General features: G+C 42.0%; 1 protein-coding gene and 1 long non-coding RNA gene across 2 annotated transcripts in view; one reads left to right on the top strand and one right to left on the bottom strand.

Moving 5' to 3' along the window:
• The window catches only part of HIP1R (huntingtin interacting protein 1 related), a 196,494-nt gene that overhangs the window by 95,156 nt on the left and 74,699 nt on the right, over window positions 1-26,639 (bottom strand). The window contains exons 2-6 of the mRNA XM_077293172.1: window positions 22,303-22,366; window positions 11,976-12,118; window positions 9,911-9,967; window positions 9,598-9,678; window positions 9,428-9,504 (exon numbers count right to left, since the gene is read on the bottom strand). Coding sequence (XP_077149287.1) covers window positions 9,428-9,504; window positions 9,598-9,678; window positions 9,911-9,967; window positions 11,976-12,118; window positions 22,303-22,366 — 422 coding nt within the window. The remainder of the gene's footprint in view (window positions 1-9,427; window positions 9,505-9,597; window positions 9,679-9,910; window positions 9,968-11,975; window positions 12,119-22,302; window positions 22,367-26,639) is intronic.
• The window catches only part of LOC143810829 (uncharacterized), a 35,092-nt gene continuing 23,613 nt past the window's right edge, over window positions 15,161-26,639 (top strand). The window contains exon 1 of the long non-coding RNA XR_013223213.1: window positions 15,161-15,253. This is a non-coding gene — a long non-coding RNA (uncharacterized LOC143810829). The remainder of the gene's footprint in view (window positions 15,254-26,639) is intronic.

The following is a 26,639-nucleotide window of genomic DNA, read 5'->3' as shown; positions in this document are numbered from 1 at the left end:
GGATTCAGCACTCTCGAAATTGCCAAGATATCGGGCGTAATCACAGAACCATCAAAGTTTTGTTGAGAATAGTCAATAAAAGTATTGAGAAAAAAGACGCACATTAATTGCCAAAGTTTTAAGAAGAGTTAAACATGAAGCAACCATTATCCTCCTGTGCTGTCATTTTCCAGATTTGCAGCCTCTTGAGTGCCCAGAAAGTGCAAGTTGTTCAGTGCTCAGAGACATGGCCGAGGTAAAGAAGGCTGAAACCTGACCAACAACTGAGCCAAGACACAGAAGGTGAAATGTCAAGATTGGGCCAAGAAATATCTTTAGACAGATTTTTTAACGGTTTTATGGACTGATGAGCGTGTATTCTGGACAGTCCAGATGGATAGATCAAAATACGTCAGTCATGCACCGGTAAGGCCTTGATCTATTAAACTGTGAGTAGAAGCACAGATCTATGAGCCAGTCTTCTGTACTACATTACATAATAAGCTTTAATCACTATGTTAAATCAGTACAAGTACTCAAAAAATCTTATACCCTGATCTAGGTCCCTACCTCACTGTGAAGGTGGGCACCCTAAGAAAACCCTGACTTTAAATAGTCAGTTAAAGAAAATTTACCTCCTGTTTCTACATAGAGATTAGAAGGACTCAGCTAGTCAGTTGACCTAATGTGCACGAAAATAATTAACTTTGCAGAAAGGTAAAATGTGCAATAGTAAGTACACAGTGCTGTATAATATGATTTCAATATAGTAAGAAAAACTTTGATGGGAGTGTTTCTTTAAAGACGAGCTAGTTGGACTTTTTCAGTTTTAAGATAGACTCAAAAATCAACCCTAAACCTACGGCCAGTTTTTTGAAGATACTGTATACATGAGTATAAGCCGACCAGAGTATAAGCACCTAAATTTGCCATGAAAAACTGGGAAAACTTATTGACTAAAGTATAAGCCGGGTATGCATTGTCCCTTCATCCCTTATGGCTCCTTATCCCAGGTCCCTGTATGCATGGTTCCTAATAAAAAAAAAAAAAAAGCATCCTACTTACCTTCCCTGCGAGCCCTCGCTGCATCTCGTACCGATGCCAGCAGCTCTTCCTGCCAAGCAATCATGTGTCACCGCTCATTACAGTAATGAATATTCACTCCACGCCTTTGGGACTGGAGAGACGTGAATATTCATTACCTTAATGAGTGGCGGACACGTGATCGATCAGAAGAGCTGCTGGTGCCGGCCAGAACAAGATGAAGCGAGGGTGCGCAGGGAAGGTAAATAGGATGTGTGCTGGAAGCCGGCGGCTGCGGCTGTAAATGCGCGCTATAAGAGAATGATTATTCACTGCCATAACAGTAAATATTAATTTCTCTTTAGCAGTGGGCACAGGCTTTACCTGCAGCCGCCGGCTTCTGCCTCTGTGACCCGCTGCTCCGCCACTCCCCCTCCCCCGCCGTGTTTCTGGGACAGTGACATGTGTATAAGTCAAGGGGGGGCATTTTCAGCATAAAAAAGTGCTGAAAAACTCAGCTTATACACAAGTATATACGGTACTTTCTTCAAGCAGTGGTACAGAAAAAAAAACCTGCATCTAATGAAAATCATGATTTTATGCAGGCAATGCTTTACTGAAGTCCTCATTGCTTAGCTATCCAGTAAGGGCCTTAAAGATGAAAGAATAATGACATGGCACCTTCCTTACCTGACCTAAACCCTATTGAGAACTTGTTGGTCCTCAAAACAACAAGACATGTATGGTGAAAGAAAATCATACACCTCTGAACAAAGTCTGGGAGGCTGTAGTTGGTGCTTCCCAAAAAGGTCAACTTAACAGATTAAGAAACTGGCAAACTCGATGGAAGGCTTATTGAAAGTAAGGCTGGCTATATTGGTCAGTTATACCGTATATACTCGAGTATAAGTCGACCCGAGTATAAGCCGAGACCCCTAATTTTGCCACAAAAAACTGGGAAAACTTAATGACTCGAGTATAAGCTTCGGGTGGAAAATGCAGCATCTACCGGTAAATGTCAAAAATACAAATAGATACCAATAAAAGTAAAATTAATTGAGACATCAGTAGGTTAAGTGTTTTTGAATATCCATATTGAATCAGGAGCCCCATATAATGCTCCATAAAGTTTGATGGGCCCCATAAGATGCTCCATATTAAAATATGCCCCACATAATGCTCCATACAGTTCATGATGGCCCCCATAAGATGATCCACAGACACATTTGCCACATATAATGCTGTACAAATGTTGATTATGGTCCCATAAGATGCTCCATAGAGATATTTGCCCCATATAATGCTGCACAAATGTGGATTATGGCCCCATAAGATGCTCCATACAGACATTTGCCCCATATAATGATGCACAAAAGTTGATTATGGTCCCATAAGATGCTCCATGTAGACATTTGCCCCATATAAATGCTGCACAAACATTGATTATGCCCCATAAGATGCTCCATGTAGACATTTGCCCCATATAATGCTGCACAAACGTTGATTATGCACCATAAGATGCTCCATGTAGACATTTGCCCCATATGCTGTTGCTGCGATTAAAAAAAAAAAAAATCACACTCACCTCTCGTCACTCAGGCCCCCAGCACTTGCTATATTCACCTGCTCCACGTTCCACCGCCATCCGCCGCTGCGTCTTCCCCGTCCTCTACACTGACTATTCAGGCACAGGGCGGCGCACACTAATCACGTCACCGCGCCTCTGACCTGAGCGTCACTGCAGAAGATGGGGAAGACTGCTCCTGGCGCGGTCCCTGGTTCCCTGGCAGCTTCTTCCTGTAGTGAGCAGTCACATGGTACCACCCATACCAGTAATGAATATGGACCCGACTCCACTTCCATAGGGGTGGAGCCGCATATTCATTACTGTAATGAGCGGTACCATGTGACCGCTCACTACAGGAAGAAGCTGCTGGCGCTGGGGAACAGACGTGCAGGGACCGCGCCAGGAGCAGGCGAGTATAACTCAGTGCGCTATATTCACCTGCTCCCTGTTCCACCGTCTGCGCCGCTGCGTGTTCCGCGTCCTCTGCAGTGACGCTCAGGTCAGACGGAGCGATGACGCGATTAGTGCGCACAGCCCTCTGCCTGAGCGTCAGTGCTGAGTGCAGAAGACGGGAAGACACAGTGGCGGTCAGCGGTGGAACAGGGAGCAGGTGAATATAGCAAGTGCCGGGGGCCTGAGAGGTGAGTATGTAATTTTTTTATTTTTTTTAATCGCAGCAACAGCATATGGGGCAAATATCTGTATGGAGCGTCTTATGGGGCCATGTGCAGCATTATATGGGGCAATTATCTGTACGGAGCATCTTATGGGGCCCATGTGCAGCATTATATTAGGCAAATATCTGTATGGGGCCATGTGCAGCATTATATTGGGCAAATATCTGTATGGGGCCATGTGCAGCATTATATGGGGCAAATATCTGTATGGAGCACCATATGGGGCCATGTGCAGCATTATATGGGGCAAATATCTGTATGGAGCACCTTATGGGGCCATGTGCAGCATTATATGGGGCAAATATCTGTATAGAGCATCTCATGGGGCTATGTGCAGCATTATATGGGGCAAATATCTGTATGGAGCATCTTATGGGGCTATGTGCAGCATTATATGGGGCAAATATCTGTATGAGGCCATGTGCAGCATTATATGGGGCAAATATCTGTATGGAGCACCTTATGGGGCCATGTGCAGCATTATATGGGGCAAATATCTGTATGGAGCATCTTATGGGGCCATGTGCAGCATTATATGGGGCAAATATCTGTATAGAGCATCTCATGGAGCTATGTGCAGCATTATATGGGGCAAATATCTGTATGGAGCATCTTATGGGGCTATGTGCAGCATTATATGGGGCAAATATCTGTATGAGGCCATGTGCAGCATTATATGGGGCAAATATCTCTATGGAGCATCTTATGGGGCCATAATCCACATTTGTGGAGCATTATATGGGGCAAATGTATCTATGGAGCATCTTATGGGGCCATAATCAGCATTTGTGTAGCATTGTATGTGGAAAGTGTCTGTATGGAGCATCTTATGGCGTCATAATCAACATTTGTGCAGCATTATATGGGGCATATTTTAATATGGAGCATCTTATGGAGCCCATCATAAACTGTATGGAGCATTATATGGGGCGTATTTTGTATGGAGCATCTTATGGGGCCATCATGAACTGGATGGAACATCCAATTCCACCAAATGATTTCCTTTTGTAAATAGATCACTCTAGCAACATATAGAACAAAGAAGGGAATATTCAAAATATAGAAAAAAAAACAAAAAAGAGTGTTTGTAGCAAGTATATAAATTTATTAAATCATAAAATACAAAAATAACACAAAATTATAAGCAGGGTAGGGCTAATAAAACAGGATATAGAGCCCGGATCACCACATATATTAATAGTAAATAACACAGCCAAAAAATATAGGTCAAAATTAAAAATTTACCAATATATTTAAGTGCCGAAATCAGAAAACCTATTGAAGCAACAATAGTTATCCAGAAGGCTATATTAGCCTGACACAGCCAGCAAAAAACTCATAAATACAAAGTGCCGTAGTGCATAATGCAGCAAGGGTTTGAACCTAGAGATGTGAAAAGGACTGTGCTGAACAACATGAGTTAATTAGGTCAGCATGAGGCTCCCAATACAAAGTGCCATAGTGCCATAATACAAGTGCAAAAATGGTTTGAATCTAGGGATAACATTAGCTGATATCATTGGAGCTGTTTAGTGTATCATCTTACCTAGGATACAATGTGGAAACCGGGCCCCCGCCTGTCGCCTCAGTGCCATTTTTGCACTTGTATTATGGCACTATGGCACTTTGTATTGGGAGCCTCATGCTGACCTAATTAACTCATGTTGTTCAGCACAGTCCTTTTCACATCTCTAGGTTCAAACCCTTGCTGCATTATGCACTACGGCACTTTGTATTTATGAGTTTTTTGCTGGCTGTGTCAGGCTAATATAGCCTTCTGGATAACTATTGTTGCTTCAATAGGTTTTCTGATTTCGGCACTTTAATAATATATTGGTAAATTTTTAATTTTGACCTATATTTTTTGGCTGTGTTATTTACTATTAATATATGTGGTGATCCGGGCTCTATATCCTGTTTTATTAGCCCTACCCTGCTTATAATTTTGTGTTATTTTTGTATTTTATGATTTAATAAATTTATATACTTGCTACAAACACTCTTTTTTGGTTTTTTTTCTATATTTTGAATATTCCCTTCTTTGTTCTATATGAACTGGATGGAGCATTATATGGGGCTCCTGATTCAATATGGATATTCAAAAACACTTAACCTACGGTACTGATGTCTCAATTTTACTTTTATTGGCATCTATTTTTATTTTTGAAATTTACCGGTAGCTGCTGCATTTTACACCCTAGGCTTATACTCGAGTCATTAAGTTTTCCCAGTTTTTTGTGGCAAAATTAGGAGGGGTCGGCTTATAATCGGGTCAGCTTATACTCGAGTATATACAGTATTTATTTTTTTACCGCCCAATAGTATAAATTTCTGTGAGGCACTTATGGCGTCAATATGACCACTGCACCACTAGATGAAGTCACTGAGAAGTGTGGTTGGTAAAAGGACACCACTTATGGGGAGTTTATGCTGTTCTAGCACCTCAGGGGCTCTGCTTATGTGACATGGCACCCTCAAACCATACCAGCAAAATCTGAACTCCAATATGGCGCTTCTTTCCATCTGAGCTTTGCACGGTGCCTCAAAAAAGTAGGTTTTCCCCCGCACATGGAGTATTGGCACACTCAGAAGAAATTGCAAATTTTTGGGTCCATTTTCTCTTGTTAACCTTGAGAAAATAAAAAATTTGGGGCTAGAAGAAAATTCTTGCTGGAAAAATGTTTTAATTTTCTTAGCTCTACGTTATAAACTTTTGTGAAGCAAGGTCCTCACCAAACATCTAGATAAGTTCCTTGAGGAGTCCAGTTACCAAAATTGGGTCACTTGTGGGGGGTTTCCATTGTTTAGGCACATCCAGAGGCCCTCCAAACGAGACATGGCGTTCGCTCTCGATTCGAGTCAACTGTACGCTCAAAAAGTCAAACTGTGCTCATTCCCTTTCGAGCCCTGCTGTCGGCTTAAACAGTGGTTTTCCCTCACAAATTGGATATTGGCCACAAATATTGGGGTTTATTTTCTCCTGAAACCCTTGTGCAAAAAAAAAAAAAAAAAAATGGATCCCAAGTAAAAATTTGTGAAAAAAAAAATGTTTTCCTTCCATATTGCTTCAGTTCCTGTGAAGCACCTGAAGAATTAATAAACTTGAATGTGGATTTGAACATTGAGGGGTGCAGTTTTAAGAATGGTGTCACTTTTTGGAATTTTCTGTCATATAGGCCCCTCAAAGTCACTTCAAATGTGATGTGGTCTCTTAAAAAATAAATGGTTTTGTAAATTTTGTTAGAAAAATGAGAAATCACTGGTCAGCCTTTAACTCCCTACCAAAAAAAAAAAATGTTTTAAAAATTGTGCTGATGTAAAGTAGACATGTGAGAAATGTTATTTTTTAACTATTTTGTGGGTCATAACTGTCTGATTTAAGGGCAAAAACATTTAAAGTTTAAAAATTGTGAAATATTAAAAATTTTTGCCAAATTTACGTTTTTATCACAAATAAACATAAGTCATGTAGAATAAATTTCACCACCATCATGAAGTACAATATGTTAAGAAAAAACCTTCTCAGAATAAGTGGGATCCAGAGTTATTACCTCATAAAATGACAGTGGAAAGACTATAAAAAATAGGCCTGGTCATTAACCTACACAGTGGCTCAGTCCTTAAGGGGTCAGTAATAAGATTAAGCACTGTAGCATGCCAAATCCTAACAGGGTGTGATATACTCACTGTCAGGATTTGGCTCTGCTTGCTGATTCCAACAGTCATCACATGACCACTCATATGCGATTTTAATATTTATGGTCATGTACCATCAAGCTTGCCTTTGTGCTTCTCTCAATAAAACAGGGGTTTTAGCTTTTCATTGAACTCAGAGTCAGGAAGAGAAGCTAGCAGGCACATGACCTAGTATGCAAATTGCATGTGAGCGTTCACATGATGACTATTCAAACTGCCCAAGCTGTGTATAGGAGGGGGGCACCAAACTGAATGTTTGCTACAGGTGCAGGGAAACCTAGATTTGATTCTCACTTTTATGCTCATGTTTCCCACGTTTCCCTTAGAATTATGATAAACCACAGGTTGGAGACAGGTGTTCAACTCTTAGGGTACGTTCACACAGGACTTTTTTGCTGCTTTTTTTTTTGCTGCTTTTTTTATGCTAATTTAGGTGCGTTTTTTTGGTGCGTTTTTGGTGCGTTTTTTGGGTACGTTCACACAGGACTTTTTTGCTGCAGATTTTTGCTGCAGATTTTTGCTGCTTTTTTTATGCCAATTTTCAGCTGCTAGGACACCTCACAATGGCTCTTCACACCTTACTACCAGGAACTCCCTCACAATAGATCACAATCAGGACACCTCACAATGGCTCTGCACACCTCACAATGGCTCACAATGGCTCTTCACACCTCACTAACCACACCCCTAAGCTCTTGGCTGTGAGATCCCTTCCTGCTGGCCATGATTTTCTGCACAAAAAACGCAGCAAATAATGCTACATGCGTTTTTTCAGCGTTTTTGCAGCGTTTTTTTCATCACCCATTCAAGTCAATGGGTGAAAAAACGCTGCAAAAACGCAGCAAAAACGCTGAAGAAGTGACATGCCCTATGTCCAAAAAAAAGCAGCAAAGCAGAAAAAACTGATCAAACAAAAAACCAACGTGTGTGCATGAGATTTCTGAAATCTCATAGGCTTTACTGGTACTGTAAAAAGCAGCTGAAAATTAGCATAAAAAAAAGCAGCAAAAAAAAGCAGCAAAAAAGTCCTGTGTGAACGTACCCTTAAATTACTGCTAAAACTGTAACTGGCTAATCATGAGAAAACGGTTAGGCCATGTGCACACGTTCAGGATTTTTAGCGTTTTTTTCGCGTTTTTTCGCTATAAAAACGCGAAAAAAACGCTAACATATGCCTCCTATTATTTACAGTGTATTCCGCATTTTTTGTGCAAATGTTGCGATTTTTTCCGCGAAAAAATCGCATAGCGGAAAAAAAAGCAACATGTTCATTAAAAATGCGGAATTGCAGGGATTCCGCACACCTAGGAGTCCATTGATCTGCTTACTTCCCGCACGGGGCTGTGCACACCATGCGGGAAGTAAGCAGATTATGTGCGGTTGGTACCCAGGGTGGAGGAGAGGAGACTCTCCTCCACGCACTGGGCACCATATAAGTGGTCAAAAAATAAGAAATAAAATAAAAAATAGTCCTATACTCACCTTCGATGTCCCGCGCAGTGTTCCCGCCTCACCGCTGCACGCTGCCATTCGGTTCCTGTAGCTGATGTGCGGCGAAGGACCTTGCCGATGACGTCACTGTCCTGTGATTGGTCGTGAAAGGTCATGTGACCGCTCACGTGACCGTGACGTCACGGAAGGCCCTGTGCGCACAGACCAGCTATAGGAAGACGAACGGACGCCGCTGATGAGATGTCTGGGTGAGTATAAGCATTTTTTTATTTTTTTTATTATTTTTAAACATTCTATCTTTTACTATAGATGCTGCATAAGCTGCATCTATAGTAAAAAGTTGGTCACACTTGTCAAACGCTATGTTTGACAAGTGTGACCAACCTGTCAGTCAGTTTTCCAAGCGATGCTACAGATCGCTTGGAAAACTTTAGCATTCTGCAAGCTAATTACGCTTGCAGAATGCTAAAAAAACGCGAAAAAAACGGAAAAAAAACGCAAAAAAAAAAATGCGGATTTCTTGCAGAAAATTTCCGGTTTTCTTCAGGAAATTTCTGCAAGAAATCCGCAACATGTGCACATGGCCTTACAGGTTCAGAAGGAAGTGCAAACCAATGATAAACTGTTACCATTAGGCCATAATGTGTTATATGTCTCATGAAGACCATGTCTAAACACAAGTCAGAGGAGAACAGCTTCTCCAACACCAAGGACATCTGCAAGGAGTTTATATGTTCCCTTCATGTTTCCTCCCACACTACAAAGACATACTGATATGGAATTTAGATTGGGAGCCCCAAAAGGGGACAGTGACGATGTCCGTAAAGAGCTGTGGAATATGATGGCGCTATATAAGCAAAGAAAAATAAAATAAACATTGGCATTCAGTTATCGCCAAAACAACCTGTGTCTGGCCATAACTTCCTTCAACGGGAGCACTAAAAAAGGCTCACGCAGGTGGTCTTGAACAGACAATCCCTTTAAAAGCACAAATCGTTTTGATTGGTTTTATGAATATTATCTAACAGCATACATGTTGTTGACATCTGTGCCAGCTGCCTTTTCTAGAACGTCATCTGTTACTTCCAAGTTAGGAGGAAATTGCGGATGCTATAAGGAAAAAAACAAAAGACAATGGAGGTAGTCTGAAGTTTGTAATGAGCCGTGCAAAACACAAAAGGTCCTGACCACAACGTTTCATACCTTTGTGTGGAAGCTTATCTTATTGAGCAACAGCTTGGTATAAATAACCACAAGGTGTCCGTATCGATCATGCATATGCCCCTGGTAGAGCGAAAATATACGTGTAAGAAAATGCAGTTTATCGAACCCATGTGTTGACATATAAGCAAATTAAGCAAATGCATTCATACATATGTTCCTGCGAAAGCTGAAATGTCCTGAATAAGCAAGATGTCTGAAGACTTGCCAGCATTATTGTCACTGCACAGCAGGAGGATTTCCTCTTCCTATAATAGAATATGACCCATAACATAATAAACTTTTCCCCTCTTACCCACAAGTCTCCAATCTCACGGACATTGCTTCGGTATCGTTGACAGTCTGAAAGTACCTAGTTATAAATGTAAAAAAAAAAAAAAATTGATTTACTTATAACATTTACCAGCTAAGAATACAGAGAAATGCGGTAAAGCGATTCAACTAATTATCGCCATGCACATTAGACAGCTGAGCAGTGACCACCATCTCTCCCAACTCCCCCATACACTACTGGGTTCTCTATGAGGGCTTCTTCCAGACTCTTCCGATAAGCTGAAGCCATAGAACAAAAGGATCAACTGTTGAAACTCAACAGACCGAATCCTTCTCTCATTCTACATCATCCGGCATGGAAGAGTCAAGAAGCCTTGATAAGCATTAAGGTACCTTCACACTAAGCGACTTTGCAGCGAGAACGACGACGATCCGTGACGTTGCAGCGTCCTGGATAGCGATCTCGTTGTGTTTGACACGCAGCAGCGATCTGGATCCCGCTGTGATATCGCTGGTCGGAGCTAGAAGTCCAGAACTTTATTTCGTCGCTGATCACCCGCTGTCCATCCCTGGATTGGCATGTGTGACGCCGACCAAGTGATGTGTTCACTTGTAACCAGGGTAAATATCGGGTTACTAAGCGCATACTCACATTCTGATGTCTGTTACGTCCCCCGGCGTCCACAGGGTTACGCGCTGCTGCTCAGAGCTTCCTGCACGGACTGTCAGGGCCGGCAGTAAAGCAAAGCACAGCGGTGACGTCACCGCTGTGCTCTTCTTTACGGCCGTCACTGACAGTCAGTGCGGGAAGCTCTGAGCAGCAGCGCGTAACCCTGTGGACGCCGTGGGACGTGACAGACATCAGAATGTGAGTATGTAGTGTTTTGGTTTTTTTTTAACTTTTACAATGGTAACCAGGGTAAATATCGGGTTACTAAGCGCGGCCCTGCACTTAGTAACCCGATGTTTACCCTGGTTACCCGGGTGCTGCAAGGGGACTTCGGCATCGTTGAAGACAGTTTCAACAATGCCAAAGTCGTTCCCCTGATCGTTGGTCGCTGGAGAGAGCTGTCTGTGTGACAGCTCCCCAGCGACCACACAACGACTTACCAACGATCACGGCCAGGTCGTATCGCTGGTCGTGATCGTTGGTAAGTCGTTTAGTGTAACGGTGACTTTAGACTGCCGGCCAATCGTGCCAATAGCTAATGTGTATGGGGATCTTTACCATAGTGAAAACAACCTAATAAAGTTGAACTCTTCTCTTGCAATTCTGATGTCCTTTAGCCCCTCAAAGTTTGGCTTGGTACACAGTCTAGATAACTGTTTAATATTGCCTTACATTTAAGGGCATGTGCACATGGTGTCTTTTTCAGGCAAAAAAGGGCTCAATAAAATGTAAGAATTAACAAATGCACTTTAATGTCAAAATGACTTGCTGTACATATATATGTTCAGACTTTTGTAACTTCTTTTAACCACTTAAAGAGGTCAGATTTTAGATCAGTCTCCTGTTTAGTGATCGGGTGAAATGAGCAAACCGTGTCGATTCCTTAGTATTGCTGATGAGAGTGAGTGGTCACATGACCATATGTATGCAATTTGCATACATGCGGACACGTGCCGACTAGACATGTCCGGCTTCTCTCACTTTAGTCTCGTCCACCTTCTGTCAATACAAGTAGACAGAATGTGTCTGCAAACTGCATACATGCGCTCATGTGCCCGCTTGCTCACATGGGAAATACCGAGGAATTGAGACATTGACAGTCACCATTCAGAATTCAAAAGCCATTATCAGTTAAAAGAAGAGACCATTCTTCAAGCGGCTCCTGCTTGGAAGGCACTCTTCTACTCACAAGGAGAAAAAAAAACAAAAAAAACAAGCAGAAAAGCCACCGCGGAAATGATGACATTAAAGCATGGTCTTCAAGTATTTTCTACTTCAAAAACAATACGAGGTATAACAGCATCTAAAAGGCGTCTTGTGATGCCCTAAGGGTAAACCATTAACTTATAAATACCTAATATTAATTTGTTACACATACAGTGCCATCGACATTGAAATATCTGATACATTTGCTTACATTTTGATGACCATCACGGAGGACTTTATGAAGGACATGGCAGAACTTCCAGCTGAGGATGGAGCTGCTGGCTAAAGGTAAGCCAATGGCATAAGACCAGAAAGTGAATGCTCCTTTTTCATGATGAGTGCCCAATATTATTCCTAAACTTTTTGTCAAGGAAAAACAAATTATAAAAATGATGCATCGGGCATTGAGGTGCTGCTGATGAGGCAGTCGTCAGACACTCGGCGTGTATTGTGCATGCCCTATGGCACTGTGCACCTTCCTTAATGATTACAACAGGATGCATACATAATACCTGCTAAGAATCAGTCATGACACCTACATCTCTCGGCACCAGATACAGAAGTATCAGGACAACATTTTTTTTAGCCTGAGTTCAGACAGATATATAAAAAATAAGTTTTTCATCCAGAAATAAAAATGGACAATTTTCATCCTTATCGCTTGCCTTTTTATACATCAGCAGGCAAAATACAGATTCCTTTGTTAATAATAGCAATGCATCTACATAAAAAAAAAAATAAAAAAAAAACAGGTGGTATGTGGAATCAAATTTTTTTATGTGCACACCTATAGACTTGTATGATCAAGTCTTATCTGAAGAACGGAAGAGAGTAGTGCATGCTGTTATTTTTTTTTTTTTTTCACACGAACACTCGGTCTATTCAATAACATTAGTCCTTGTATTGTCAATGAGCTAATCGATTTTGACAAGGACAACAAGCAAAAAAAAAAAATAAATAAACAGACAAGCATGCCGTTTTTATTTTTTTTCATTAATATTACGGTGTCCATTATAGTTAATCTGTCTTGAGCCCTTTGTATCTTTCATACTACACATGCATCTTTTTGTAGGAGTTTCATTTTTCTTATTCTATAATGAGCTAATATAAAAAGACAAAAATTTAACGCCAGCGTGAACCTAGCCACTGTACAATACTCAAAAATGCTTAAAACTAACAGACCCAAACAAAAAAAAAAAAAGTAATTCCCCCCTAGACTGATGGCAAAATAGCACAAATGTGATTAGATGTCTACATATAGTAATGTAGCTAAGCGTTCATCCATGAAAACATAGGGAGATAATATAACATAATATTATATAAATAGTACAGAGCAAAAGTTTGGACACACCTTGCTATTTAAAGATTTTTCTGTATTTTCATGACTATGAAAATTGTAAATTCACACCGAAGGCATCAAACCTATGAATTAACATGTGGAATTATATACTTAACAAAAAAGTGTGAAACAACTGAAAATATGTCTTATATTCTAAATTCTTCAAAGTAGCCACCTTACTTTGATGACTGCTTTGCACACTCTTGGCATTCTCTTGATGAGCTTCAAGAGGTAGTCACCGGGAATGGTTTTCACTTCACAGGTGTGCCCTGTCAGGTTTAATAAGTGGGATTTCTTGCCTTATAAATGGGGTTGGGACCATCAGTTGTGTTGAGCAGAAGTCTGGTGGATACACAGCTGATAGTCCTACTGAATAGACTGTTAGAATTTCTATTATGGCAAGAAAAAAAGCAGCTAAGTAAAGAAAAACGAGTGGTCCTCATTCATTTAAGAAATGAAGGTCAGTCAGTCCGAAAAATTTGAAAGTGTCCCCAAGTGCAGTAGCAAAAACCATCAAGAGCTACAAAGAAACTGGCTCACATGAGGACCGCCCCAGGAAAGGAAGACCAAGAGTCACCCCTGCTTCCGAGGATAAGCTTATCCGAGTCACCAGCCTCAGAAATCGCAGGTTAACCGCAGCTCAGATTAGAGACCAGGTCAATGCCACACAGAGTTCTAGCAGCAGACACATCTCTACAACAGCTGTTAAGAGGAGACTTTGTGCAGCAGGCCTTCATGGTAACATAGCTGCTAGGAAACCACTTCTAAGGACAGGCAACAAGCAGAAGAGACTTGTTAGGGCTAAAGAACACAAGGAATGGACATTAGACCAGTGGAAATCTGTGCTTTGGTCTGATGAGTCCAAATTTGAGATCTTTGGTACCAACCACCGTGTCTTTGTGCGACGTAGAAAAGGTGAACGGATGGACTCTACATGCCTGGTTCCCACCGTGAAGCATGGAGGAGGTGTGATGGTGTGGGGGTGCTTTGCTGGTGACACTAGTGGGGATTTATTCAAAATTGAAGGCATACTGAACCAGCATGGCTACCACAGCATCTTGCAGCGGCATGCTATTCCATCCAGTTTGCGTTTAGTTGGACCATTATTTATGTTTCAACAGGACAATGACCCCAAACCTCCAGGCTGTGTAAGGACTATTTGACCAAGAAGGAGAGTGATGGTGTGCTACGCCAGATGACCTGGCCTCCACAGTCACCAGTCCTGAACCCAATCGAGATGGTTTGGGGTGAGCTGGACAGCAGAGTGAAGGCAAAAGGGCCAACAAGTGCTAAGCATCTCTGGGAACTCCTTCAAGATTGTTGGAAGACCATTTCCGGTGAGTACCTCTTGAAGCTCATCAAGAGAATGCCAAGAGTGTGCAAAGCAGTCATCAAAGAAAAAGGTGGCTACCCTGAAGAACCTAGAACATAAGACATAACAAAAAAGTGTGAAACTGAAATTAAGTATATAATTCCACATGTGTTATTTCATAGCTTTGATGCCTTAAAGGGAACCTGTCACCCCGTTTTTTCCGTATGAGATAAAAATAAGGTTAAATAGGGCCTGAGCTGTGCGTTACAATAATGTATTTTGTGTACCCTGATTCCCCACCTAAGCTGCCGAAATACGTTACCAAAGTCGCCGTTTTCGCCTGTCAATCAGGCTGGTCTGGTCAAATTGGCGTGGTGACATCGCTGTTTCTTCCCCCAGATCTTGCTTATTTTTCCGTTGGTGGCGTAGTGCTTTGCGCATGCCCAACTGCCGAATCCACTGCACAGGTGAGGAAAAAGAGCGCGATCTGCGCTATTCCCCTGGTGATCGGTGGGGAACTCGGCTTCAGGAAAATGGCCGCCACAATCTCCATCTGTGCACGCGCGGCATCCCGCGGCCATTTCCCTGAAGCCCCGGGCAGCAGAGTGCCATCTGCGCACGCGCAGCCTCAGGAAGATGGCCGCCCCCACCGATCACCAGGGGAATAGCGCAGATCGCGCTCTTTTTCCTCACCTGTGCAGTGGATTCGGCAGTTGGGCATGCACAAACCACTACGCCACCAACGGAAAAATAAGCAAGATCTGGGGGAAGAAACAGCGATGTCACCACGCCCATTTGACCAGACCAGCCTGATTGACAGGCGAAAATGGCGACTTTGGTAACGTATTTCGGCAGCATAGGTGGGGGAATCAGGGTACACAAAATACACTATTGTAACGCACAGCTCAGGCCCTATTTAACCGTATTTTTATCTCATATGGAAAAAACGGGGTGACAGGTTCCCTTTACGTGTGAATTTACACTTTTCATAGTCATGAATATACAGAAAAATCTTTAAATGAGAAGGTGTGTCCAAAGTTTTGGTCTGTACTATATATACATATGCATACAGTACAGACCAAAAGTTTGGACACACCTTATTTAAAGATTTTTCTGTATTTTCATGACTATGAAAATTGTAAATTCACACTGAAGGCATCAAAACTATGAATTAACACGTGGAATTATATACTTAACAAAATAGTCTCATATTCTAGGTTCTTCAAAGCAGCCACCTTTTGCTTTGATGACTGCTTTGCACACTCTTGGCATTCTCTTGATGAGCTCTAAGAGGTAGTCACCGGGAATGGTTTTCACTTCACAGGTGTGCCCTGTCAGGTTTAGTAAGTGGGATTTCTTGCCTTATAAATGGGGTTGGGACCATCAGTTGTGTTGAGCAGAAGTCTGGTGGATACACAGCTGATAGTCCTACTGAATAGACTGTTAGAATTTGTATTATGGCAAGAAAAAAGCAGCTAAGTAAAGAAAAACGAGTGGCCATCATTACTTTAAGAAATGAAGGTCAGTCAGTCCGAAAAATTGGGAAAAATTTGAAAGTGTCCCCAAGTGCAGTGGCAAAAACCATCAAGCGCTACAAAGAAACTGGCTCACATGAGGACCACCCCAGGAAGGAAGACCAAGAGTCACCTCTGCATCCGAGTATAAGTTTATCTGACCATAAAACATTTTCAGTTGCTAAGTAAACAATTCCACACGTGTCAATTCATAGTTTTGATGCCTTCAGCGTGAATTTACAATTTTCATAGTCATGAAAATACAGAAAAATCTTTAAATGAGGAGGGGTGTCCAAACTTTTGGTCTGTACTGTATATGTGTGTGTGTATATATATATATATATATATATATATATATATATATATATATATATATACACACACACACACACACACACACACACACACACACACACACACACACACACACACACATATATACATACACACATACACTTTTTGTTTCTCCATCCAGCGATCAGTCCAATGGTAGAGTAAAATATACCTTTTATTTATCCATTAAAAAGTTTCAGATTTCTTCAGTTACAATATTGCATACATTCAAATCCCTTATGGACGACATGTTTCAACACCACATGAGTCTTCCTCCAGGTCCAAATGAGTACTGAATCAAGACCGCAAATGTAGTATAGGGAAGGAGAGAAAAAAAAAAAAAAAAAAAGGCCCATATGGGTTACTGGGTGTCACAGGTGTGTATAGAGAATTCCAATAGATTTGATTTAACCCAGTTAATCCAATAGCCAACAGAAACCCCTTGCGGTATTGATCCTTCCCCAAGGATTTCAACAACATGAAAAAACCAAATATTTAAAATCCACATTAAATACAAATTAAAATCAACCATATCTATAGGATACAAAAAAGATTCATATTATATATTCAGATATTCACAGCACAAAACAGGAAAAGAAGGGGGTAATAGTGGAATTATTTCATATTAAATAAATTACTGTGACTATAGAGCTTCTATTATAACATCTCAATTTATATTTAATACTAGCTGAAGAGCCCGGCGTTGCCTGGGCATAGTAAATATCTGTGGTTAGTTATAGCACTTCACTTCTCTTATTTTCCCATCACGTCTCTCATTTTCCCCATCACATCTTTCATTTTCCCCCTCACATCTCTCATTTTCTCCCTCACACCTCTCATTTCCCCCCTCACTCCTCTTATTTTCCCCCTCACTCCTCTCAGTCCCCCCTAACACTTGTCATTTCGACCTCACATCTGTCATTTTCCGATCACTCCACTATTTTCCCTCACTCCTCTCATTTTGCACTCACACCTTTTCATTTTCACCTCACACCTCATTTTCACCTCAGTATATACATGTTTGTCATCTCCCTTATATATATTATACACCTGTATGTCATCTCCTGTATATAGTATATACCTGTATGTCATCTCCCCTGTATATAGTATATACCTGCTGTGTGTCATCTCCCCTGTATATAGTATATACCTGTGTCATCTCCTCCTATAGTATATACCTGTATGTAATCTCCTCCTGTATATAGTATATACCTGTGTGTCATCTCACCTATATATAGTATATATCTGTGTGTCATCTCCTGTATATAGTATATACCTGTATGTCATCTCCTCCTATACATAGCATATACCGGTATGTCATCTCCTCCTGCATATACTATATACCTGTAGGTAATCTCCTGTATATAGTATATACCTGTGAGTCATCTCCTCCTGTATATAGTATATACCTGTATGTCATCTCCTCCTGTATGTAGTATGTACCTGTATGTCATCTCCTCCTCTATATAGTATGTACCTGTGTGTCATCTCTCCTGTATATACCTGTGTGTCATCTCCCCTGTAAATAGTATATACCTGTGTGTCATCTCCTCCTGTATATAGTATATATCTGTAGGTCATCTCCTCCTGTATTAGACCTCGTTCACACGTTATTTGGTCAGTATTTTTACCTCAGTATTTGTAAGCTAAATTGGCAGCCTGATAAATCAGCAGTATATATTAGCTCACACATACACATAATAGACTGGTCATGTGACTGACAGCTGCCGGATTCCTATATGGTACATTTGTTGCTCTTGTAGTTTGTCAGCTTATTAATCAGATTTTTATTTTTGAAGGATAATACCAGACTTGTGTGTGTTTTAGGGCGAGTTTCGTGTGTCAAGTTGTGTGTGTTGAGTTGCATGTGGCGACATGCATGTAGCGACTTTTGTGAGATGAGTTTTGTGTGGCGACATGCGTGTAGCAACTTTTTGTGTGTCGAGTTGCATGTGACAGGTTAGTGTAGCAAGTTGTGTGCAGCAAGTTTTGCGCATGGCGAGTTTTGCGCGTGGCGAGTTTTATGTGTGGTGCCTTTTGAGTATGTGCAAGTTTTGTGTGAGGCAACTTTTGCATGTGTTGCAACTTTTGTGCATGTGGCAATTTTTCTCCGTGTGCAAGTTTTGCGTGTGGCGAGTTTTCCATGAGGTGAGTTTTGCACGTGCGGCGAGTTTTGCATGTGGAGAGTTTTGCGCGTGGCGAGTTTTGTTTGGCGACTTTTGTGTTTCGACTTTTATGTGGCGAGGTTGGTGTATGTGTGGTGAAATGTGCGCTGAGGGTGGTATATGTGTTCGAGCACGTGGTAGTATGTGGCGCATTTTGTGTGTGTGTGTTCATATCCCCGTGGTGGTGTGGTGATTATCCCATGTCGGGGCCCCACCTTAGCAACTGTACAGTATATACTCTTTGGCGCCATCGCTCTCATTCTTTAAGTCCCCCTTGTTCACATCTGGCAGCTGTTAATTTGCCTCCAACACTTTTTCTTTCATTTTTTCCCCATTATGTAGATAGGGGCAAAAATGTTTGGTGAATTGGAAAGCGCGGGGTTAAAATTTCACCTCACAACATAGCTTTGACGCTCTCGGGGTCCAGACGTGTGACTGTGCAAAATTTTGTGCCTGTAGCTGCGACGCCTCCAACACTTTTCCTTTCACTTTTTCCCCATTATGTAGATAGGGGCAAAATTGTTTGGTGAATTGGAAAGCGCGGAGTTAAAATTTCACCTCACAACATAGCCTATGACGCTCTCGGGGTCCAGACGTGTGACTGTGCAAAATTTTGTGGCTGTAGTTGCGACGGTTCAGATGCCAATCCCGGACATACACACATACACACACACACACACACATACATACACACATTCAGCTTTATATATTAGATTGCATTATCGAGTCCATGCGGCTATTTAAACCACACGGCACTCTAGTTTCCAGTCAAAAAATCCACTTACTTTCCCTTGCCAGGATTTTTCTGTGTAAGTTGCCCCCTCTAACGGGCTTAGACACTTTCTCTATTCCTTTGAAGGAAAAAGATTTTAGATCCCCATTATGTTTGTTGGCGAAATGTCGCGAAACTGCAGAGAAACCTGCTGGAGGCAAATTAACCGCATCGGACAAATGTTTACGGATGCGTTTTTTCAGAGGGTTCATGGTACAACCCACATATTGGAGTTGACAAATATTGCACTGAATTAAATAAATAACATTGTCCGTATTGCAATTTATAAAACTGCATATTAGAAACTCTTTTTTGTTTGTAAAAGAGACAAATTTTTTATCCTTTGTAGCATACTGGCAACATTTGCACACGTTAGCTCCACATTTGTGGAAACCAACAGCACTAAGCCAGTTTTTCTTTTGATCTCGTTCTACATCCACAAATAAGCTGGGAGACAAAAGGTTTTTTAATGTAGTTCCTCTTTTTGGCACAAATCGGACCATGTGATTATCCAAGATGTTTCTGAGAATTGTATCTTGTCAAAAATAGGTATGCACTTCCGTATGATGTCGGTGATCTGGTTAAACTGTGAACTGTACCCCGTGGTGAATGTAATAATATTGTTATCCGTTTTATTTTTCTTACGTTTATGTTTAAAGGGCCACTGTCACCCCCCTCCAGCCGTTATAAACTAAAAGAGCCACCTTGTGCAGCAGTAATGCTGCATTCTAACAAGGTGGCTCTTTTAGTTTTAGGTTCAAGCATACCCCAAATAAAACGTTTTTATACTTAGCCACAATTCCTGTCTCTAGCCAGGTAGGCGGGTCCTCACTCCCCAGCTTGGCCAGCTCCTCTGCCGTCACTCACATCTTCCTGCGCTTTCGGCGCCGCCCCCTCAGCGCTGTTATCGTTTCAAATCCGGCGCCTGCGCTGTGTACTGGTGTCCTGCGCAGACGCAGTAAGCTCTGGCCGTCTGATGTAATGGCTGATACCAGAGAACAAAAGACATCCACAGAACACCAGGATGGATCTGCTGCACAGCAAATAGCTGTAGGACCTGCGATGATGTCACTGCCATGTGATTAGGGCAATCTGGGGAGTGAGGACCCGCCTACCTGGCTAGAGACAGGAATTGTGGCTAAGTATAAAAACGTTTTATTTGGGGTATGCTTGAACCTAAAACTAAAAGAGCCACCTTGTTAGAATGCAGCATTACTGCTGCACAAGGTGGCTCTTTTAGTTTATAACGGCTGGAGGGGGGTGACAGTGGCCCTTTAAGTAAAGAGTCTTTGCTAATACTACTGACAATCGAATGGGCTCTTTCCAGACACCATTTAGGGTAACCACGGTTTTGTAATCTGCTGCAAACTTTTTTACTTTCACTTGTATATATAGAGTCATCAGAACTATTGCGTTTGGTCCTGATGAGTTCACCCAGTAACCCATAGGGGCCTTTTTTTTTTTCTACTTCCCTATACTACATTTGCGGTCTTGATTCAGTACTCATTTGGACCTGGAGGAAGACACATGTGGTGTCAAAACATGTCGTCTATAAGGGATTGAATGTATGCAACATTGTAACTGAAGAAATCTGGAACTTTTTAATGGATAAATAAAAGGTATATTTTACTCTACCATTGGACTGATCGCTGGAGAAACAAAAAGTTTTTTCTTTACATGTGTGGATTTGTCCCAATCCGTTTTCCGTGCGAACTGTAACCACACAGGTTGGATGTATTCCGGTTTCTTCAAAGCGGTAAGCTGGCTTTGCCAAAAACTCTTTTTTTTATATAATACACACACATCTATCTATCTATCTACACATACATACATATCTCTCTATCTCTCTCTCTATATATATATATACACACACACACACATATATATATCTATATATCACCATTAATTCCATGGTGCTGTACATGTGAAGAGGGGTTACAAACAGGGTTATAGATATCGTTAACCGTAAACAAGTTTATAGTGACAGACTGGTACAGAGGGGAGAGGACCCTGTCCTTGCGGACTTACATTCTTCAGGATAATGGGGAAGAGACAGGAGTTTGGTGTGCTGCAGCACTGGTGGTGGTCGAGGCGGCAGCTCGGGTGGTCGGTCACGTGGCAGCAGCTCGGGCGGTCAGTCACGTGGTGGCAGAATGGTTATTCCAGGCTGTAGGCTGTCCTGAAGAGATGGGTTTTCAGGTTCCGTCTGAAGGATCCGAGGGTGGTGGATAATCAGACGTGTTGAGGCGCGGAATTCCAGAGGATGGGGGATATTTGGGAGAAATCTTGGAGGCGGTTGTGTGAGGAACGAATAAGTGTGGAGGAGAGAGGAGGTCTTGGGAGGATCGAAGACTACGTGAGGGAAGATAGTAGGAGATTAGTTCAGAGATATAGGGAGGGGACAGGTTGTGGATGGCTTTGTAGATCAGTGTTAGTAGTTTGAACTGGATTCGTTGGGGAATTGTGAGCCAGTGGAGGGATTTGAAGAGGCGTGAAGCAGGGGAGTAGCGAGGAGAGAGGTGGATTAGCGGAGAGGCAGAGTTGAGGACAGTCTGGAGAGGTGCAAGGGAGTTAGCGGGGATTCCACAGAGGAGGGTGTTGCAGTAATCGAGGCGGGAGATGATGAGGGCATGCACAAGAGTTTTAGTAGATTGTGGGCTGAGGAAGGGATGGATTCTGGCAATATTTTTGAGTTGGAGGCGACAGGAGGTGGCAAGAGTTTGGACGCGCGGTTTGAAGGACAGGGCAGAATCGAGAGTTACCCTGAGGCAGCGGATATACAGTATATATATATACACACATATATATATATATATATATATATATACACACACATACCGATCCTCTGACGAAGCTCAATGCTACACAAAGCTTTACTTATAGTGTGGTTTCTTAAATATCGTCTACAGAGAGTCAAGACACCAGATCTCGTACAGTGATCTTTATGTGCAGCTGCACCAAATAATCCCAGGAGTCCATGTCACTTGGAACACATGAATGTTGAAGGGTTGTTTTCGGCGTCGACTCATGTAGGAAACAACAGATGCTCCAACATTAGATTTGCAGTTCTGTGCATGGATAAAGCATTGTTTGTAAAGGATACGACGGGCGTGCTTCTCTTTCACGGGAGCTTCCTGGGCATTGATAGCCTTGCTGATGCTGATAGCCTGTGAAGAAGCCACACAAACATTTTAGTCATCATGGTATTGAGATATGCTTTGCTTCACACAACCCTAAATACATATATAGGTATACAAAGCAGCTACCATACATGATACAGAAATAGACATGGGTCAGGGTTGAAGTCCCCAGGTTAGGCTAGTTTCACATTAGCTTTCAGTGTTCTGTTTCTTTGCTCGATTACAGAAGGGGCTGTAATGAGCTCAGCCCAAGTGTCATATTAAAGTAGTACACCCATTAATATTTTTCTTTTCCTAAACCTGTGCAAATGTTAGTGTAGTGTAAATATATTCACCGATCACTACACTAACATTTAAATAGGTACATGAATTAAAAAAACAAACAAAAAAAAAAAGACTTCTTTAGGAAGTGTAAAAAGTGAAATCGCTTTAAACTCTGTATTGCCTATACCTGTGTAATTCTATACAGAGTGCAAGAGCTGTATTATACTTGCACATTGCAATCTTCCCAAATGACCAGCACTGCTCCGATCCTCTTCTGGGTCACGTGATGGCTATTCTGACTAGCAGGATCACAATATGTAAGCCTATGGAGCCTTGTTCTGATATTCCATAGACTTTCACTGTAAAAGCAACTTTTGGATTACATGTAACCTAGAAGAGGACCAGAGTGGCGCTGGAAACCGGGGAAGACTGCAATCGGCGAGTATATTATTGCACTTACACTACACAACATTTGGTGGGTGTGCTTATTTAAACAAAGTTGTATCATACATTAGGCATGCCAGACAACTGACTACACTGCAAATAAGCCACATTTGTAAACCCAACATATGATATCAATAGGGTGTTCTGTTGGCAAGATTTTTGGTCTCCAAACTTCCATCAATAGCTGACGATCTCCTATGATTTCACTCGCAAGCATGCTGCGATTTCACTCGCAAGCATGCTGCGATTTCACTCGCAAGCATGCTGCGATTTCACTTGCATGTTAAAAACGGACGAGCAAAAAAACACTGATGTGAGCTGCCCCATAGATACATACTGGTCAAGGGCTATGCGATATTTTATCGCATAGCACTCATCCGTATTCATCACTAGTGTGATCCTGGCCCTAGTAAAATACACTCCGTCCTCCATATAGTATTATACACTCCTCAGTCCTCCGTATACAGGTCCTTCTCAAAAAATTAGCATATAGTGTTAAATTTCATTATTTACCATAATGTAATGATTACAATTAAACTTTCATATATTATAGATTCATTATCCACCAACTGAAATTTGTCAGGTCTTTTATTGTTTTAATACTGATGATTTTGGCATACAACTCCTGATAACCCAAAAAACCTGTCTCAATAAATTAGCATATTTCACCCGTCCAATCAAATAAAAGTGTTTTTTAATAACAAACCAAAAAACCATCAAATAATAATGTTCAGTTATGCACTCAATACTTGGTCGGGAATCCTTTGGCAGAAATGACTGCTTCAATGCGGCGTGGCATGGAGGCAATCAGCCTGTGACACTGCTGAGATGTTATGGAGGCCCAGGATGCTTCAATAGCGGCCTTAAGCTCATCCAGAGTGTTGGGTCTTGCGTCTCTCAACTTTCTCTTCACAATATCCCACAGATTCTCTATGGGGTTCAGGTCAGGAGAGTTGGCAGGCCAATTGAGCACAGTAATACCATGGTCAGTAAACCATTTACCAGTGGTTTTGGCACTGTGAGCAGGTGCCAGGTCGTGCTGAAAAATGAAATCTTCATCTCCATAAAGCATTTCAGCCGATGGAAGCATGAAGTGCTCCAAAATCTCCTGATAGCTAGCTGCATTGACCCTGCCCTTGATGAAACACAGTGGACCAACACCAGCAGCTGACATGGCACCCCACACCATCACTGACTGTGGGTACTTGACACTGGACTTCAGGCATTTTGGCATTTCCTTCTCTCCAGTCTTCCTCCAGACTCTGGCACCTTGATTTCCGAATGACATGCAAAATTTGCTTTCATCAGAAAAAAGTACTTGGGACCACTTAGCAACAGTCCAGTGCTGCTTCTCTGTAGCCCATTTCCTGCACACGCCTGTGCACGGTGGCTCTGGATGTTTCCACACCAGACTCAGTCCACTGCTTCCTCAGGTTCCCCAAGGTCTGGAATCGGTCCTTCTCCACAATCTTCCTCAGGGTCCGGTCACCTCTTCTCGTTGTACAGCGTTTTCTGCCACATTGTTTCCTTCCAACAGACTTACCATTGAGGTGCCTTGATACAGCACTCTGGGAACAGCCTATTTGTTGAGAAATTTCTTTCTGGGTCTTACCCTCTTGCTTGAGGGTGTCAATGATGGCCTTCTTGACATCTGTCAGGTCGCTAGTCTTACCCATGATGGGGGTTTTGAGTAATGAACCAGGCAGGGAGTTTTTAAAAGCCTCAGGTATCTTTTGCATGTGTTTAGAGTTAATTAGTTGATTCAGAAGATTAGGGTAATAGGTCATTTAGAGAACCTTTTCTTGATATGCTAATTTATTGAGACAGGTTTTTTGGGTTATCAGGAGTTGTATGCCAAAATCATCAGTATTAAAACAATAAAAGACCTGACAAATTTCAGTTGGTGGATAATGAATCTATAATATATGAAAGTTTAATTGTAATCATTACATTATGGTAAATAATGAAATTTAACACTATATGCTAATTTTTTGAGAAGGACCTGTATAATACACTCCTCATAGTGCTCCATAGCATAATGCACCCCATAGTTCTTCAATACAGTACAATGCAGCCCCCATATAGTATAATGCAGCCACCCCATAGAGCATAATGCAGCCACCCCACAGAAAATAATGCAGACCTCCATAAAATATAATGTAGCCTCCTCAGAGTATAATGCAGCCCCCCCATAGAATATAATGTAGCCCCCTCATAAGGTATAATGCAGACCACCCATAGAATACAACGCAGCCCCTTATATAGTATAATGCAGCCCCCAATAGAATATAATGTAGCCCCCTCATATAGTATAATGTAGCCCCCTCATATAGTATAATGTAGCCCCCTCAGAGGATAATGAAGCCCCCAACCGAATACAATGTAGCCCTCAGAGTATCATAGAACCCTCCTCATAGAATATAATACAGCCCCATCATAGAATATAATGTAGCCCCCATAGAATAGAATACAGCCCACCTCCCCATAAAATATAATGTAGCCCCCTCAGAGTATGACGCAGCCCCCCTCAGAATATAATACAGCCCCCTCCCACCCCCGAGAATATAATTCAGCTCCATAGTGCAGTACTCATTCACTAATATATTTAAAAAAAAAAAAAAAAAAAAACAATCCTCACCTCTCCTCTTCATTCCTCACGCTGCTCCCAGCTCGGCTCTAGTCTTAGCGGCTGCACTGCCCGGCACACAGTGGGTGTGCAATGAAGTGACACACAGGGGAATGATGGGAGAGGGAGCGTTATCCGACGAGCTCTCCTTTATCACTGCTTTCAACTGTATCGGCGTAATGACGCTGATATAGTTGAATGGGGGGAATCGGCACAGGAACTGGGCAGGCTCCCCTAACTCACGGGCCCCATAGCGTCTGTGTGGTGTGCCGCTATTAGCGACACGCCACTGGCTGGAGGCCCCTGGGGGAGGGGGAGCCCTTGGCAGCTGTCTATTCTGCCTGCCGCTAACGTCGGCCCTGACCGTAGTAAAGCCATTCAACAGCGATCAGTTATAAATGTGAGTACAGATAAAGACATAGTGGGTATGAGGATCCACCCCAAAAATAAAGGATTATAAAAATAAAGTGGTCTCACCCATAAGAAGTCAGGCACATGAAATCATCTATCTATCTATCTATATATATATATAGTGTGGTGGGACCCTCAGGAGAGATTACGGGCCTTCGTTGGGACCCTAAACCACAATGATTGTGGACTGGTCCTTCACATCTGTCCTTGATTCTTCCGCCCTACCATTCCTGGACATTGTGATCCAGAAGGAACCCAAGGAGGAATTTACCACCCGTACCTACAGAAAACCCAAAGCAACTAACTCGTTGCTTAAGTGGGATAGCAGCCATCCAATACATCTCAAAAAGGGTATCCCAAAGGTTCAGTACCTCAGGGTCTGCAGAAACTGCTCCACTAAAAGCCTTTGAGACTCAGGCCAGAAAGCTCAGGGATAGGTTAGTCGAAAGAGGATATCCCCCCTGTTGTCCTTTAACATATTTTGTCACTTATTCTAATATGCTATGAGTTCGCAGAGTTGGTTCTAGCCATTTTTTGCAGAACTGGTTTTATTTA

This window comes from Ranitomeya variabilis, chromosome 1 (assembly GCF_051348905.1).
Source record: "Ranitomeya variabilis isolate aRanVar5 chromosome 1, aRanVar5.hap1, whole genome shotgun sequence".
In the NCBI taxonomy this organism is placed as follows: Eukaryota; Metazoa; Chordata; class Amphibia; order Anura; family Dendrobatidae; genus Ranitomeya; species Ranitomeya variabilis.
This window is presented reverse-complemented; position numbering and strand designations above follow the sequence as displayed.